At 37.2% G+C, this 13,968-nt stretch overlaps 2 protein-coding genes across 2 annotated transcripts in view; one reads left to right on the forward strand and one right to left on the reverse strand.

Moving 5' to 3' along the window:
* Positions 1–4,785, reverse strand: part of MS3_00010198 (uncharacterized protein) — a 47,760-nt gene extending 42,975 nt beyond the window's left edge. The window contains exons 1-5 of the mRNA XM_051218562.1: positions 4,578–4,785; positions 4,434–4,539; positions 4,213–4,400; positions 2,042–2,221; positions 548–675 (exon numbers count right to left, since the gene is read on the reverse strand). Coding sequence (XP_051074885.1) covers positions 548–675; positions 2,042–2,221; positions 4,213–4,400; positions 4,434–4,539; positions 4,578–4,632 — 657 coding nt within the window. The 5' untranslated portion in view covers positions 4,633–4,785. The remainder of the gene's footprint in view (positions 1–547; positions 676–2,041; positions 2,222–4,212; positions 4,401–4,433; positions 4,540–4,577) is intronic.
* A 3,306-nt stretch (positions 4,786–8,091) lies between these two features.
* Positions 8,092–13,066, forward strand: MS3_00001921 (uncharacterized protein). Its single transcript, XM_051209431.1, has one exon. It carries the CDS (start codon positions 8,706–8,708, stop codon positions 9,603–9,605), a length of 900 nt encoding a protein of 299 aa, XP_051074886.1. The 5' UTR covers positions 8,092–8,705; the 3' UTR covers positions 9,606–13,066.
* The last annotated feature ends 902 nt before the right edge of the window (positions 13,067–13,968 follow it).

The following is a 13,968-nucleotide window of genomic DNA, read 5'->3' on the forward strand; positions in this document are numbered from 1 at the left end:
CCAGCTTAGTTCGAAGCACTCGTATAAAGTTTTGTCAGATGTCCTAGTTCAACAAATCAATTTACTCTACTGTAAGCTTTTATGTAGATTTTCAAATTTTATACTTATCGTATACTGATCTTAAACGACTCTGAAAAATGAAGAAGCATTGATCAATTGTTGCGCCCTCGTATTGGACTCCCCAGAAGTAGAGACCCATGGCTTGACCTCCAGAGACCGAACCCAAGACCTTCGTCCTCCTACAAGAACATCCAAATCATAAACGATTATGGTGATTAACTATCATTTGTTCAGTAGTGACTGGAGTTTCAGTGGGAGTCTGCGGCTGATACAATTCAACCAGGTCGAGTGTGAAGCATATTTACTTTGTATTCAATTATGTTTTTACGGCAAATAATTTTAGCACGATTAGTCAGGGTTTTTACTAAGTGTCTTTCATATCTATGTAGCAAAGGACTATAAAATGAATGTATTATCCAGTAGCAGATTTTTGAGTGACTTCACAAAAATAAATGCAAATCTCTTTAGGAAAAATAAAGTCACTTACCTGTTGTCCATGAACAGAGAGACGGAACGACGGACCACTCTTCTGAATACGTAGTACTTCATTATTTGCTACACATGTATATAGTGTATCATCATCTTCAGGGATAACTGTAGCAATGTAAAGATAACCTTGGAACAGAAGAAATTAAAACAGAATCCAATTCTTTATCATGTAAAACACATGAAATAAAAATTTACACCATAGATTTGTGTTACAAGTATGAAATAGAAATCATAGTAATCTCTTTAATTTGCTTATTCGATTCTCTAATAATAAAGCATCTTGATGGAGTATTTTTCTCTCAGATGGGTGGTTTGGTCATGGAGCCTTCATAGTTATTCTGAACGACATCACCAACACTTCTACCTGGAGTTTGTGCTGACGTCGTTTAGAATAACTATGAAGGCTCCATGATCAAACCATCCAGCTCAGGGAACAAAACTCCATCAAAATCATCCACCTGAGCTATAAATCTTCCCCACCATCTCACAATGACGCATTTATATAATCGAATAGTGTTTAAAATCGCTTCCAATATGTATAAACGCCGACAACATAGGGATGAATCAGCTGACGATATTTCACGTCAATGAAGACTACGACGGCAAAACGATATTATATCACAAAAAGCCACTATCTCTGTTATGAGATGATGGCTACAGTTATTCTGGACTGAAGGAGAGTTCAGTTTTTTTATAATGACAAAAACTCCAACTGTGTAATTTCTTACTACTGATCTAGGTAGCATAAATTTTATGAATTTTATGGTTGACGTACATAAAAGATTATGCATCCAATTGTTTTAGATAAATTAGCTGATTTCTACTTGCTTCAGTTAAATCCTCTTCACAGAAGATATCTCCTATAAAAAATGTGTAGTCCAGAGATTTAGCAAGTCAACAAACAGAATTGCTATCAGTAATGAAAAGCTATCAGTAGTAATATTGAAGAACAAATTAGCCTATTTGGTACTATCTACACACATCGTTCTAATAACTATCCTATACACAGAAATGTTCATTGAAAAAATAGTAGGTGTAAAATCATGTTACATCTTGCGAATTTTCAACTTCGTGATGTTCTTCAAAATACAGAAAGAAGTGCAAATGTTTGTATTTACTCTGCAATTGCAACTTTGCAGACTTTGTGTTGATTTAAATTAGATATACAAAAAATAACCTCAAGTTTAGGGAGAAAAAATGAATAACAAATGATTAGATTGTTTATATCTAACCGTTGAAACATTTTGTTTGACTCCAGTAATATCGATTTTGTTTGTCTAAACTAATGTTCTCGTACAAAAACCAGAATAAAACTCGAATTGCAAATTTGTTTGATCTCACTTGCATTTATACTTAGGTTTTGCTACACTAAACGTAAGGAACATTTTTTTATTGACAAAAATGCATTGGTTTATCAAGAAATCAACACGCAGTGAATTGTCCATTTTCATATATTTGTAAAAAAAGCTCGTCAGCATTCAAATAAAACTACCATTAATATCAGTTGCTCTTCGATTTGTCTCTTTTAAATAATGAATCTGAGCATTTTTCTCCGTTTGCCATGTGACGACTGGAGGTGGATAACCAACTGGAACTTGACAAGCAAGCCTGACAGATTGACCCAGAGATGCACGTACTTTTTGTTCTTTTGTTAACTCAAAGTCCCCAAGCTCTAAACAGTGAAAGATTCGGATAAAAGGATTTAAAAGCACACCAATTTACTTAATACAGTTCTCAAGCAAGTAAAAATGATGTTGACAAAACTCACAAACGACTTGGGTATATATCTCCTATGCTTGATTCACAAATCTGTTCGAAATACATAATAATGATTTCTAGGTTCGAATAAGTCTTTGAAAACTCATTTTAAAAATCAGATAGCATGAATATTCTGAAATAACATTTTAGGTCCCCAAGCTCTATTAACTGTCCTCCAATGATCCTTATCAGAATTGCAGTAACCTAAACAAATTTATTACTATGATATGCTCAGATACCTATTGTCCAGAGGTACGGTCAGTTGGTCAAAAGCGGAGTACAATCGAGCACATGTGTGCATGGGTTCGCTATATCACATGATCCCAGTACGGCAAGATGAAATTCAAAAAAGTGCTAGTGGTAAAATTTGTAGCAGTATCAGTGTCAATCGAAAAGATTAACAACCGACAATTTCGTTCGAGAAGGGTGAATTCGTGGGATAAAAAGTATCAGATAATTTTAAAACCCATGATCTGTGAAACGAAAAAAGTAAATACATATGCGATACACAGACCGATTCTGAACCATTCTTCTTAACGCAAACACTTGTTGGTTAAGATAATCATGAGGACTTTAACATGGTAGTCTTCACCTAACTAAACACATCAGTTCAACAGTTACCAACTTCAAAAACTGATGCTCCTTTTAGATTAAGCCATTCCTTCTTTCTCCTAGCCTATTTCTGCACTAGTAAATATTGTCTATCTTGTTAGGCGATGGTTAGACATACACAACACAGTGCTCAACCACTCCAGCTGATGAATATCTACTACCTCGCCAAACTATTTGCCATCCTTACGTAGCACCCCTTATCTAACATCAGCATTACGAACTCTATAGTCCAAGCGTACACAAGCAATACTTTGAAAGGATCTATGAACAAATACTAGCAATCTACAAATATCATCCACTTTTAGAGGCCACTTTTGGCAGCTACATAGCAGAGGGATTATTGTGTAGTATACATGTCCATAGGTCGGCAGACGAAAATCTCGCCTACCGCACGGGTGACGTTACTTGCCAAAACTCCGTGTGAACCTTTAAGTCTAAGCCGAGATTTTGTCAAACACTAACATATCAGGGCTGATGTTACTTACATGAAAAATGAATTTACCGACCCTCTCCAATATTTTAACCCCTATCATAAATACCGTCACCGACGTAGGTCAACGAATATAAGGTAGATAGAATCGCTTCCAATTACATCACTTATGAGACACGTCATGACATGTCAAAGTTTTCTTCTATCTTATCACAAACAAAAAGTAATATAAACTCGAAATAACTGACATTATGTCCTTGTTTGGTTGAGGTATGGTTGACGATAATAACACTCATGAAATATTAATCCTATTTACTTCGCATAAATTCCATCGACAAATCCCGTTAACAACAATGTATACATCGAAAGTCGAAAACTTGAAGAACATATATTTTGGGACTTACGTAGTGCAAAAGATCAATAAGAACTGAAGAAAAATGGGAGTGAATTGAAAGACAGAAATAACTAACCCAGTGAATAATGGCGGACTCAAATTATAGAAACGTGAAAAAGAGACAAGCAGGTGCACAAACAAACACGTAGTATTATATATACTGACTTATATTCGTGTGTAAAAACAACATAATGACGGAAAAAATTAAAACAATTTGTTATTTTCAAAGGTTAGAATAAACCGGGTGGGAATGTAAAACCGCTGTTACTAACCAAACATAGATCATATGGGAATACAAATGTATCCTTAAACACTACTCTCCGTGCGAACTATATGAAGATATCCGCTAACGTCAATAACGTCACTGATCAGTAAGTCTTCACTTACTGATAAATATAGAATAATTTGTCATAGTGACCACAAATTTGTTGAAATATACTTTAGAGTGGCAAATAAATGGAGAACTAACCAGCCCTTTTAACATTGACAATGATAGAAAGTGCAGTTCCAAACTGATTTTTTGCAATACACTGATACATCCCGTCATCATCAGTTCCTGGTCTAGCGATCACGAGTGTACCATGATCTGGCCACTTCGTATATCTCCCAGTATTGGCTGCCCAATTGAAGTATTGTCCGTTCTTGTACCAAAAATATCTAAATGATCGGTATATCTACTTCAAAACTCACTTAGGTGAAGGAGAACCTTTGGCAACACATGGTAGACGGATAGCTTCACCAGGTATAAAAACTTTATCGCTTGGAGGCATTTCAATGAACGTTGGTGGGTAAGTAACTTGTTGAAAAAGTTTTTATAAATATTCATATCATTACTTGATGATACAGTTATGAACATCAGACACTTGACGAAACAGGAAATCAAAATCATTTTCGTTGCTTTGCAGTACAACACAGCCCCTATGTGATTTATTTTAATTTTCGTCTGGAATTTTAGTTGTTTTTCCGAAATTGTGTATCTTAACGACTGAAATGTTAAATATTTTCTAGGACGATCACTTCCGTCTCGATATTTACATATTCGAAAATATGCATTATACTTGCCTTCTGAAGTTACCTACATCTTTGTGGAGTAAAACAAAGTCTACAGTTAGGAGCTAGCCTACTGTTCCTACAGGTTTCCAGATAGTGTTTTTCGACGCTCGATCACAAATCTGCACCAGATCACGAGTGAGTACACCATGCTTCACATCTCCGGCAACCGCTAGCCAGATTAGATTGACCACTTCTCGATATATCGATAGCTTCTAACTTTAGCAGTTAGCCTGACGTTCACACCTATTCGTAAGCTGAGTCTGCTTTTTTTCGGAGCTTTGTGCAAAAATTTTTTTCTTTGAGATTTACATATTGTGATATTTTTTAGTATTTTAAGATTTTTTCTCCCGTTCATTGCTATACTTTATATTCATCACGGCCGAACAGTCCTAAATTATCTAAGATCAAGACTCTTTCGACACACTCATTCTGGCTAGTGCCATCCTGGCCAGACAACATCAAAGCCTGGTTCTGCTGCGTAGAAGCTGACTTCCGCGAGCACGCAGTTACAGAACCACATGCACAGTTCGTCGAAGTAGTGAAAGCACCACTGCCCGATTTCAACAGGTACGTCACACCTAGTTTACTTACTAATGATGTCTCGGAACCTTACAAAGCTCTGGAAAAGGTTATTCTTAAGCTTGGAGATCTTCTGGACTACTTCGTTATTAGTGATGTTATAATAATAGACATAATCCTTAAATTGCAGATATGTCATTATGTGACTGCTTAATCTATAAGATTTTACGTGGAGGTCGCATCACTGTCTACACTGACTCATCGTATCGTAACAATTAACAGTATGATACTCAGTAATTTTGAAGGACACATTTCAGCTGAAGATAGGATAATATATTTAATGTGAATAAAGACGTGTTATACAGAATGACCACGCCTGAGAGGCGGAGCAATGCCACTCAATTGATTGAATAATCCCGCGTTCATTGTCGTTGGCCTTCTCTTCGTGTTAAGTGCTGAATATCTGTTTTCCCAGTGATTTCACGTTTAGCTTTGACGATCGTGTGGTCATGTCAAACACCACTACATTACTCTCCCACCAGAATCAACGTGACGTTGGTTCGATACCAAATTGAGTGGGATGGTCGCGCGCCGGACACCCAGACTAATAAGAATCCCCGAGTATTGATAAGCTGAAAGATAAATCAAAAAGGAAGAGGCAGGAACAGATGAGGAAATACATGTACTGATTTTAAAACGTTTGGTTTCGTTCTTAACGCGCGGAAATAGAGATCTACGGGATCGTTTGAAAGTTAAACAGAGCGAAGTTATGATAATTAAGAATGATTTCGTGTAGAGACATTTGAATAAGTCTTAGTAAGATGCTTAGTAATAACCGTTGGTCTACAGCTTAACTTAAAAATAGTACAAGTATTTTGTGTTTAGAAAAAGAAAAAAATGGTGTTGTGTCGATGTTCATATTAGTATTACCTTTGGTTCAAACTAGAAGGTCAGTTGACGTTTATGCCGGCATACTATCCGCATGAGATGACTCCGAAATACATCTATATTAGAAAGCCAGCTGAAAGAATAGAAGTATAAAAGTGAAGATAATTCCAACTGGTGTTTCAGTTAGTTTGTAAAGTTTAATATGGTTTATTTAGTTAGCGGGAGATATTCTCGACCTCATTGTTGTTTAACCGTGACAGGATTTAATAAAACCGCTGATACATATGAATGGTTATCGAAAATTCATTTGATACGTGAAATTGGTGGAATTATGTGAATTCTGGACAGAGGGCTAAGAGTAACTTGTTAAATGTGAGTGGATCCATGGGAAACGGGCTCTACACTTAATCAGTTATTTATACGCATATTTACCGGCTGATGGTGCATACTAGCTGCAAGTATTGAGTTTAGCATAAAATGGAAAACGACTTATTTGAAAAATGGTGATTAGAATTTACCGAAATCAAAAAACCCTATGTGCCACAAACATAGGTGATGTGGTGTTGCTCGATGCTTCCGCTTAAATAAATTTTTACAAGATGATAAACAATGGGTGATGCTCATGTGATTATCAGAGAGAACATAAGCTGTAACCAGGCTGAGTACAACTCCCAACTCATGTCCACGATGATGACTTGAACCTCTGTCAGTTTTGGGGTAAAGTCGCCAGATGTTTTCAGTTTGCAGGAGATTTGTTCGAAGGCTCACACTGATGATTTGCGTGCATGATTGTGTCGCTAAACCTCCAATTAGACTGACAAGGCTTTGAGATATTTACCGAATGAGCAAATGATAGAGAAACATACTGTAACCATCTGTGACGGATGAAGACAACATGGAAGTAACGCTTTAATGCTAATTTAAAGTCAATTTGTTGACAGATTTTGTTAATAGTTTCATCAATTTTATCAATCATATTACGTGATTGTCAAGTCATGACAATGCTCTTTGACGATATTATGAAACCATTATGAATAACTAGTTATAGAGTTGATTGATGATTAGTCAGTTAAAAATAGGTACTGCTGCTCGAGCTGATTTTGAAATAGCACACGTTTTTAGCGTTAACGAATACGAGATGCCTGATTATATCATAAATTGCAACTCAAATATTTGTCTACATGGTGTTAATTTTAAAAGTATGCTCCGGAGTTTCTATCCTAAGTATTTTTTTGGCCAACAACTACCTGATACTTTAGTTATTGTACTAGTGCAGTATGATAAAGCCCAAATTTGGTGACTTTATTATCTAAACTATGCTCGTCTAATATGATAGACCAATTCATCAACCCAAATACATGCAGCACTAACATCTATGATGGGTTTATTGAGAAATGTTAAAAAGATTCAAATGACTGTTAAATTTAAGCGGCATAGATGATATAATAAATTGCATGTATTAGGTAGCTTGATGTGAAAGTTGATGTGGTTTTCGACGGTTTATAATTTTTTTTAGTTGAGACAACTTGTGGAACTATGACGAGTTACAATATACGCTTCACATAAGTTACCGTAGTTATCTTAGTGCTATTTATAAATGTGGAAAAGGTGATTAGAACTAAGTGCCATATAATTTTTTAATCAAATATACTTCGTCTGTGAACAGCATACTTTTTCATAGTAGTATATTGTAGTATAAAGCTATTAAATATTTCCTATACCAAAAACCTTTTGAGAGTGGTTCATACGCAACGTATACGACTAGTCTCAGTGAAAATACATATATGTTAAGTACAAAAAAAGGAAATCATCCAGCAAAATCGTTAAACTGTCTCGGATTATTCTCGGCATTTACATTATTCAGTAGATATGACGTGTATAAGGTTGTGGAGATAGGTCTGACAAGCTTATTTTGTAAATAGTTTTTAATATTATTTGTATTTATTTTGTCAATTTCTCACTGCATGTACATTTATCATTAAATGATTGTACCTGTTGTTTAAGTAAATGACCTTGAAGACTATTTCCGTTGTGATACTACATAGCGTGACATATCGTTGCTGGTTAACAAATACACTGCTTCTCTCACATTCCTCGTTCTATTTTCATTCGAGATTGAGTTAAATGAGATCTAAAACAGATATTATTTACATTCATAGACTGTGAGAGCGAATACACCATACCTTACTTTGGATTACACCACTGGGGAGTTCATCGATACGTTTGGAATTACCAAGCATCTATAACTGTGGATTTATTGTACCAGATTAAAGCCGAACACGCATCATTTTGGGTGAACTTAAGTAAAGTCCCATTTTTATTGTATTTGTAGCATTTAACTGATATATATTAATATTACTATTGCTTTTTATTAACTTTGTTGATACTTTTTGTGTTTATATATCGTCTGGTCCACCACAATTATTTGGTGAGCCTCGTGTTTATCCTAACGGTTATATTGTTTATCATTTCATACAATTTACTGGTTTATTTTTTCTCGTAATGTCCTCTCCCACTAAACTCATTGATATGGATTCGCCTCCAGTAACAACTTTTGTCTCATTGTCGAACTCTCCTGAAAATAATTTTAGTTCAGTTAATTCTATCTCAGAATTCAGACTCCCAACTTATGGAGCTAATAACCCAAGAGTCTGGTTTGCTCAAATTGAAGCTTTGTTAATGGCTAGAGGCTTAAGATCTCAGGCGACAAAGTATGCATATGTAGTTGGCGCACTTCTTATTGAGATTGCCGCTGAAGTCGGGGATTTAATCGATCACGTGCCAGAATCTGAACCATATGATAAGATAAAAGCAGCAGTAATTCAACGTACATCGATCTCAGATGAGAAAAGGCTACAGCAATTGCAGACGTCTTGTGACTTCGGAAATAAAATACCCTCTCAACTTCTCCGCCACATGAAACAACTCGCCGGTCCATACAAACCAGACGAAGTCCTCCTAAAGCAAATGTGGTTTCAAAGATTACCACACAGCGTTAGACAAATTCTCAGTGTCTCAGGGAAATCCGTCGCCCTTGATGACTTAGCCGACATGGCGGATAAAATGATGGAAGTATACCACGACAATCACTGTGTGAACTCATTGCAACCACCTGGACCAGAAGATATTAGCTGTTTAGTCGCCTTTCAAAAGCAGTTAACGCAATTAACGAGCCAGCTGGCGTCACTGCAATCGACCATAGCAACCTTCCAAGCTAGACAACCGAGATCCCCCTCCAAACGAAGATCTTTTTCCAGACAACGGTCTCGGTCACAGAAGCGAACATCTGAAGTTTGTTGGTACCACCAAAAATACGGCACCAAAGCACGGCGTTGCACATGGCCGTGCACATTTTCTGCGGCTGACACAGAGAATCAGGGAAACGGCCCGGCCAGACAGTGATGGCGGCGCCTGTTTCTGGCGAGTAATAATGATCCAAAAGCATCCAGATTAAAAACGCAGTATAACAGCTAATTCCAGGGTGCTTGGTGCTTTTGACCTTTATGTAACTCAATCGAGTCTAAACAATTAAATTAGCCCAGATAACTGTGTGGCTGCCATTGTATGAATCATCTAAAATGACATTATGATTGCAGAAAATTTATATATTAAATTCACCATACGTTTTTGCGATGTTATACTTGTTTTTTGGCGATGGAACTCAAAAATTTGAAATTAGGCGGACAGTTGTCGGAAGAAAAGATATTACAGGATAGTGTATAGCTTAAAACAGATTAGAACGTTGAGTGAAGAAAGATTGTAAAGAATTAGGTCCAGATAACCATTCAGGCTTTGTTTACGTTGCTAGTCAGTGTATATTTACGTGATTTGCAGGTCATATTTGCAAGAGCTTGGTGTTTTAACAAGTTTATTTCAATGAAACATGTGAATGCTTTTAAAGCTAGTTAATAAACCATCTTGGCCAATTATTAATATAGATGAACGGTTATTATTATTGACTGAGTTAGTAAGTTATAAGTACTAATCAACACTACACTACAATAATACATGTGAGCATTATTCAGAAGAATGATAGAATACTGGATTAACATAGGTAAAAATCGGTCGATAATGATACAGTTAAAATGAGGAATAATAATAGGCCGTGTTTCATCACGCCAGGTTCACCAATGTAGATTTACGGTCTACTTAGTTATTAGTACTGCTCTATTAATAGACCTAATCCTAAAACTGTAGATACGTCATGATGTAGCTGCCTAATCTATATGATCTTACGTGGAAGTCACATCATTGTCTACACCAACTCATCGCATCGTAAAAATCACCAATATATGATAGATAACACACATAGACTAGAGATAGAACAGTATATTTAATATGAATAAAAGATCTTAAAAGTATATTTTCCTTATGAAAGCAATTAAACCATTAGAAATTAGATAGTTTGCAATAGATAGATACAAGGAAGTTCGTAAACCCTCAATTGACAAATAGAAATCGTTCTACGAATCCGTTTGCATGTGAGTGGTAGGTGGTCGTTCAGAATCGTGTGATCCCTAGTGAGACAACAAAAAAGTCCGGCATCAAACGGGCATCCACGGACTTTAGTGATAGTTGAAGGACAGCTGAAGCTTGTTATCCACCGTTCGACGGAGTTGTGGGCCACTATTTCAGCAGTAGTGTTGTTGATAAATACTACTTCTGGCCACCATGTGAAACGGCCTACACAAGTTAGGAGATAAGAGTATCTATCCGAATCTGGTAAAGGTCCTGCCAAATACAGATGAACATGGTCGGAACAAGCAACGGGAGTTTTGAAAGAGCCTAAGGGATCACTGTTGTGTCCAATCTCCTTGGATTTCTGACAGCTTACACAGGAGTGTGCTCACTTTTTCGCGTCTTTATTCATACTGGTCCAAAAAATTCGCTCTGCTATGAGCTTGATGGTTGTTCGAACACCTGGATGAGAAAGTCTGTACAATATATTGAAGAAGTTGCGTCGATAATGTTCCGGCACGACCGGACGATTCCTAACTGTAGATGTGTCGCACAGTAAAGCTTCCTTACATTTTCCTATGTGTTTAAACGCAATTTCACAGTTGCCAATGATATCTTTTGCTGAAGATCAGTGTCTTCTTTTTGAAGCTTGGCGAGTTTAAAAAGATCGATTCCTTGGAAACTGTTTAAGGATGTTAAACGATACAAGGCGTCTGAGACTACATCGTTTGCTTCGGAAATGTGTTGTATATCTGTTCTAAACTGAAAAATGTAGTCCGATGCTCGAGACCCTAGAGAAGAGTACTTGTCTAAAGATGGACTTAAAGAGAAAGCAAGAGGTTTGTGATCGGTGAAAAGAATGAACCTTTCGTGCCTTAAGGTAACCCTCGTGCTATTGATAGAAGAAACCAGACAAGTAGTGAATAGGTCTTTATTTCGATCTTCGCGCAGTCACAGTGGAGCGTGGGATTATTTGTTCAGACAAACAAAGCCTTTCAACATTCAATATAAGTGATAATAAGAAATATAACGCCTATGCAAATTAAGGAAGTGAATGAATACTTGACCTGTACTGTTTAGGCATATGCTTGGTTGTTTGAGGTCAACTCTTAACCAACCAACCTATGCTGTTACAAATTCTCGGCCATCAGCTGAGTGTTGAAAGTTCCGCACGGCATAATATAGGAGTTTCCTACCGAAAGTTCTATGTCTCTATTCGGCGTCTAGCAATCGTCTTGCGAAAAATGCCGAAGGCTGCCAAGTGTGGTTAACCTACTGTCGTAAGACTCCTCCGACTACCGAGTCGGATTCGTCTGCTGCGATACTAATGTGTGTTTTGTTGTCTGGGTTTGCATGCACAGTTACTCTTGCGATAAGTTCCTTAATTGTGGAGAATGCTTCTTTCGCATTATCATCCAAGTTGATGGGTTTCCCATTTCCACGAACTTTGAGGTTTCATAAGGGACAAGCAATTTTGTAAGAAACTTACTAGTCCGTAAAACGTGCGTAGTTGCTTGATAGCGGTCGATTCCAGGTAATGAAGAATCGTCTTTTCAGAGGTTGGATGCTTTGAGCATCAATATTCTGTCCGAGAAAACCTAGAGAGACAGTGCCAACAATTCTGAAGCTTTACAGTAATTTCATGTTTTTGCAATCGTTCTAAAACAAATATCAAATGCTGGAGATGAGATTCTCTGTCCGAACTAGCAGTCATCTAAATGTGCGTATACGAATTTGAGAACCTGAAGTACGTCATCGATGGATCGCATCAAGTTTTGTGTAGCATATCTTCAGCCGGAAAGCATGCGCGAAAATTTGTGGAGTCCGGTGGGAGTGGTGACAGCGGGCTTAGGTTCTGTGGCCATCGAAAATCGGCTATACGCTTTGATCTGAACAATTTTCAGAAAAATAGTTGTGCCTTTTAAGGTGTCTATCATATCGTAAATATGAGGCAACAAGTTACGTAAGTGGTTTTCGTATTCAGTCGCCGATGATGACCAGCTTGATGCTAATCACTGTTATCCTTTTTAGGGACCATGTGTAAGGGAGGTTTACAGGGGCAGTTCGATGGCCAAATACCTCAGCTTTTAGGATGCTAGTCTGTGAGCTTTCGAGAATACATGTAGTCCTATAGTCGTGATGTGTTGTGCAACATCGCTAGTTACAAACGGCAATGTCGGTCGCGTTTGGTACAGTTCAGGGTACTTACCTAGTATATTTTCATTGTATGGATAGATCGTATACCTTACTGTGACTATGAATAATATACAACCGGGAAAAGAAGTCACGCAAACAGATGAACTAGTATTTTCGTATATTAACCTTTCTTTACGCGTGTCAATTAGTATATTACGATGTTGTGACAGGTCTATACCAATGATTGGCATAGGAACATCTGCAACAACAGGAATCCAGTGAATGAGTTTGCGTAAATCGAGATAAACACATCACTTACCATATGTGGCGATCAGTTTCCAATTTAACACCTGTAAGTTGAAAATCGGTTCCTGCAGTCGGTACTTAGATGTTGCTAGAGGTAGCGAACTTTCATTATCACATCAGTGATGTATAACAGACGGCTGCCTTTAACGTGTGATGATGAGGGAGTTTCGTGAAACCTTTCACGTGTCGTATGGTTTGGGGCTTGAGAAAGTGTATGGTTTCCTGAGATTTCTAGACGACTTACCACACTTATTGTTGTACTAGTGTAGTGAAGGAGAACACAAGTGAGGACAACCGAATGTATTTGACACAAAACTACAGAGCATCTCAATAAAATGTGAGAACTATATATTAAACCGTTAATTTGCAAAATGTCCACCAATTGTCTCAAAATGTCTCAGACTTCATTGTCCTTACATTTTCATACAAATTGCATTCTATTCCCGCTCTTGCTTCCTTGATCTTCCCTCATCTTCTGCTTCCAGACATTACATTCCCAACTCATAATATACTACTCATATCAATATAAGTAGCACGCACCACACTAGCACCAATAAGATTTATCTACCTCTCGTGTTTTAGCGACAGATACTTTTGGTGACGACCATACTCGAATTTGAATAATTGGACAACCAGTCAGAGTGTGACACATGTTCGTAAATAATTTTGTGTTGAGGCTCTTTTTTAACAGAATAAACCTCGGTGTTGATGTTCTGGTGATCTTCGGATTTCGGTCGCTAGATAAATTTATCTCGTCTACAGCGCTTTTTCGGAATGTGACAAGCACTTCCTGAACCTTTTGGGGCCTAGACAAGAAAAGGTGTCTAAACAGTCCCTCGTCGAAGGTCCGTTGATCAGTGACCTG

This window comes from Schistosoma haematobium, chromosome 1, assembly GCF_000699445.3.
Source record: "Schistosoma haematobium chromosome 1, whole genome shotgun sequence".
Classification (NCBI taxonomy): domain Eukaryota; kingdom Metazoa; phylum Platyhelminthes; class Trematoda; order Strigeidida; family Schistosomatidae; genus Schistosoma; species Schistosoma haematobium.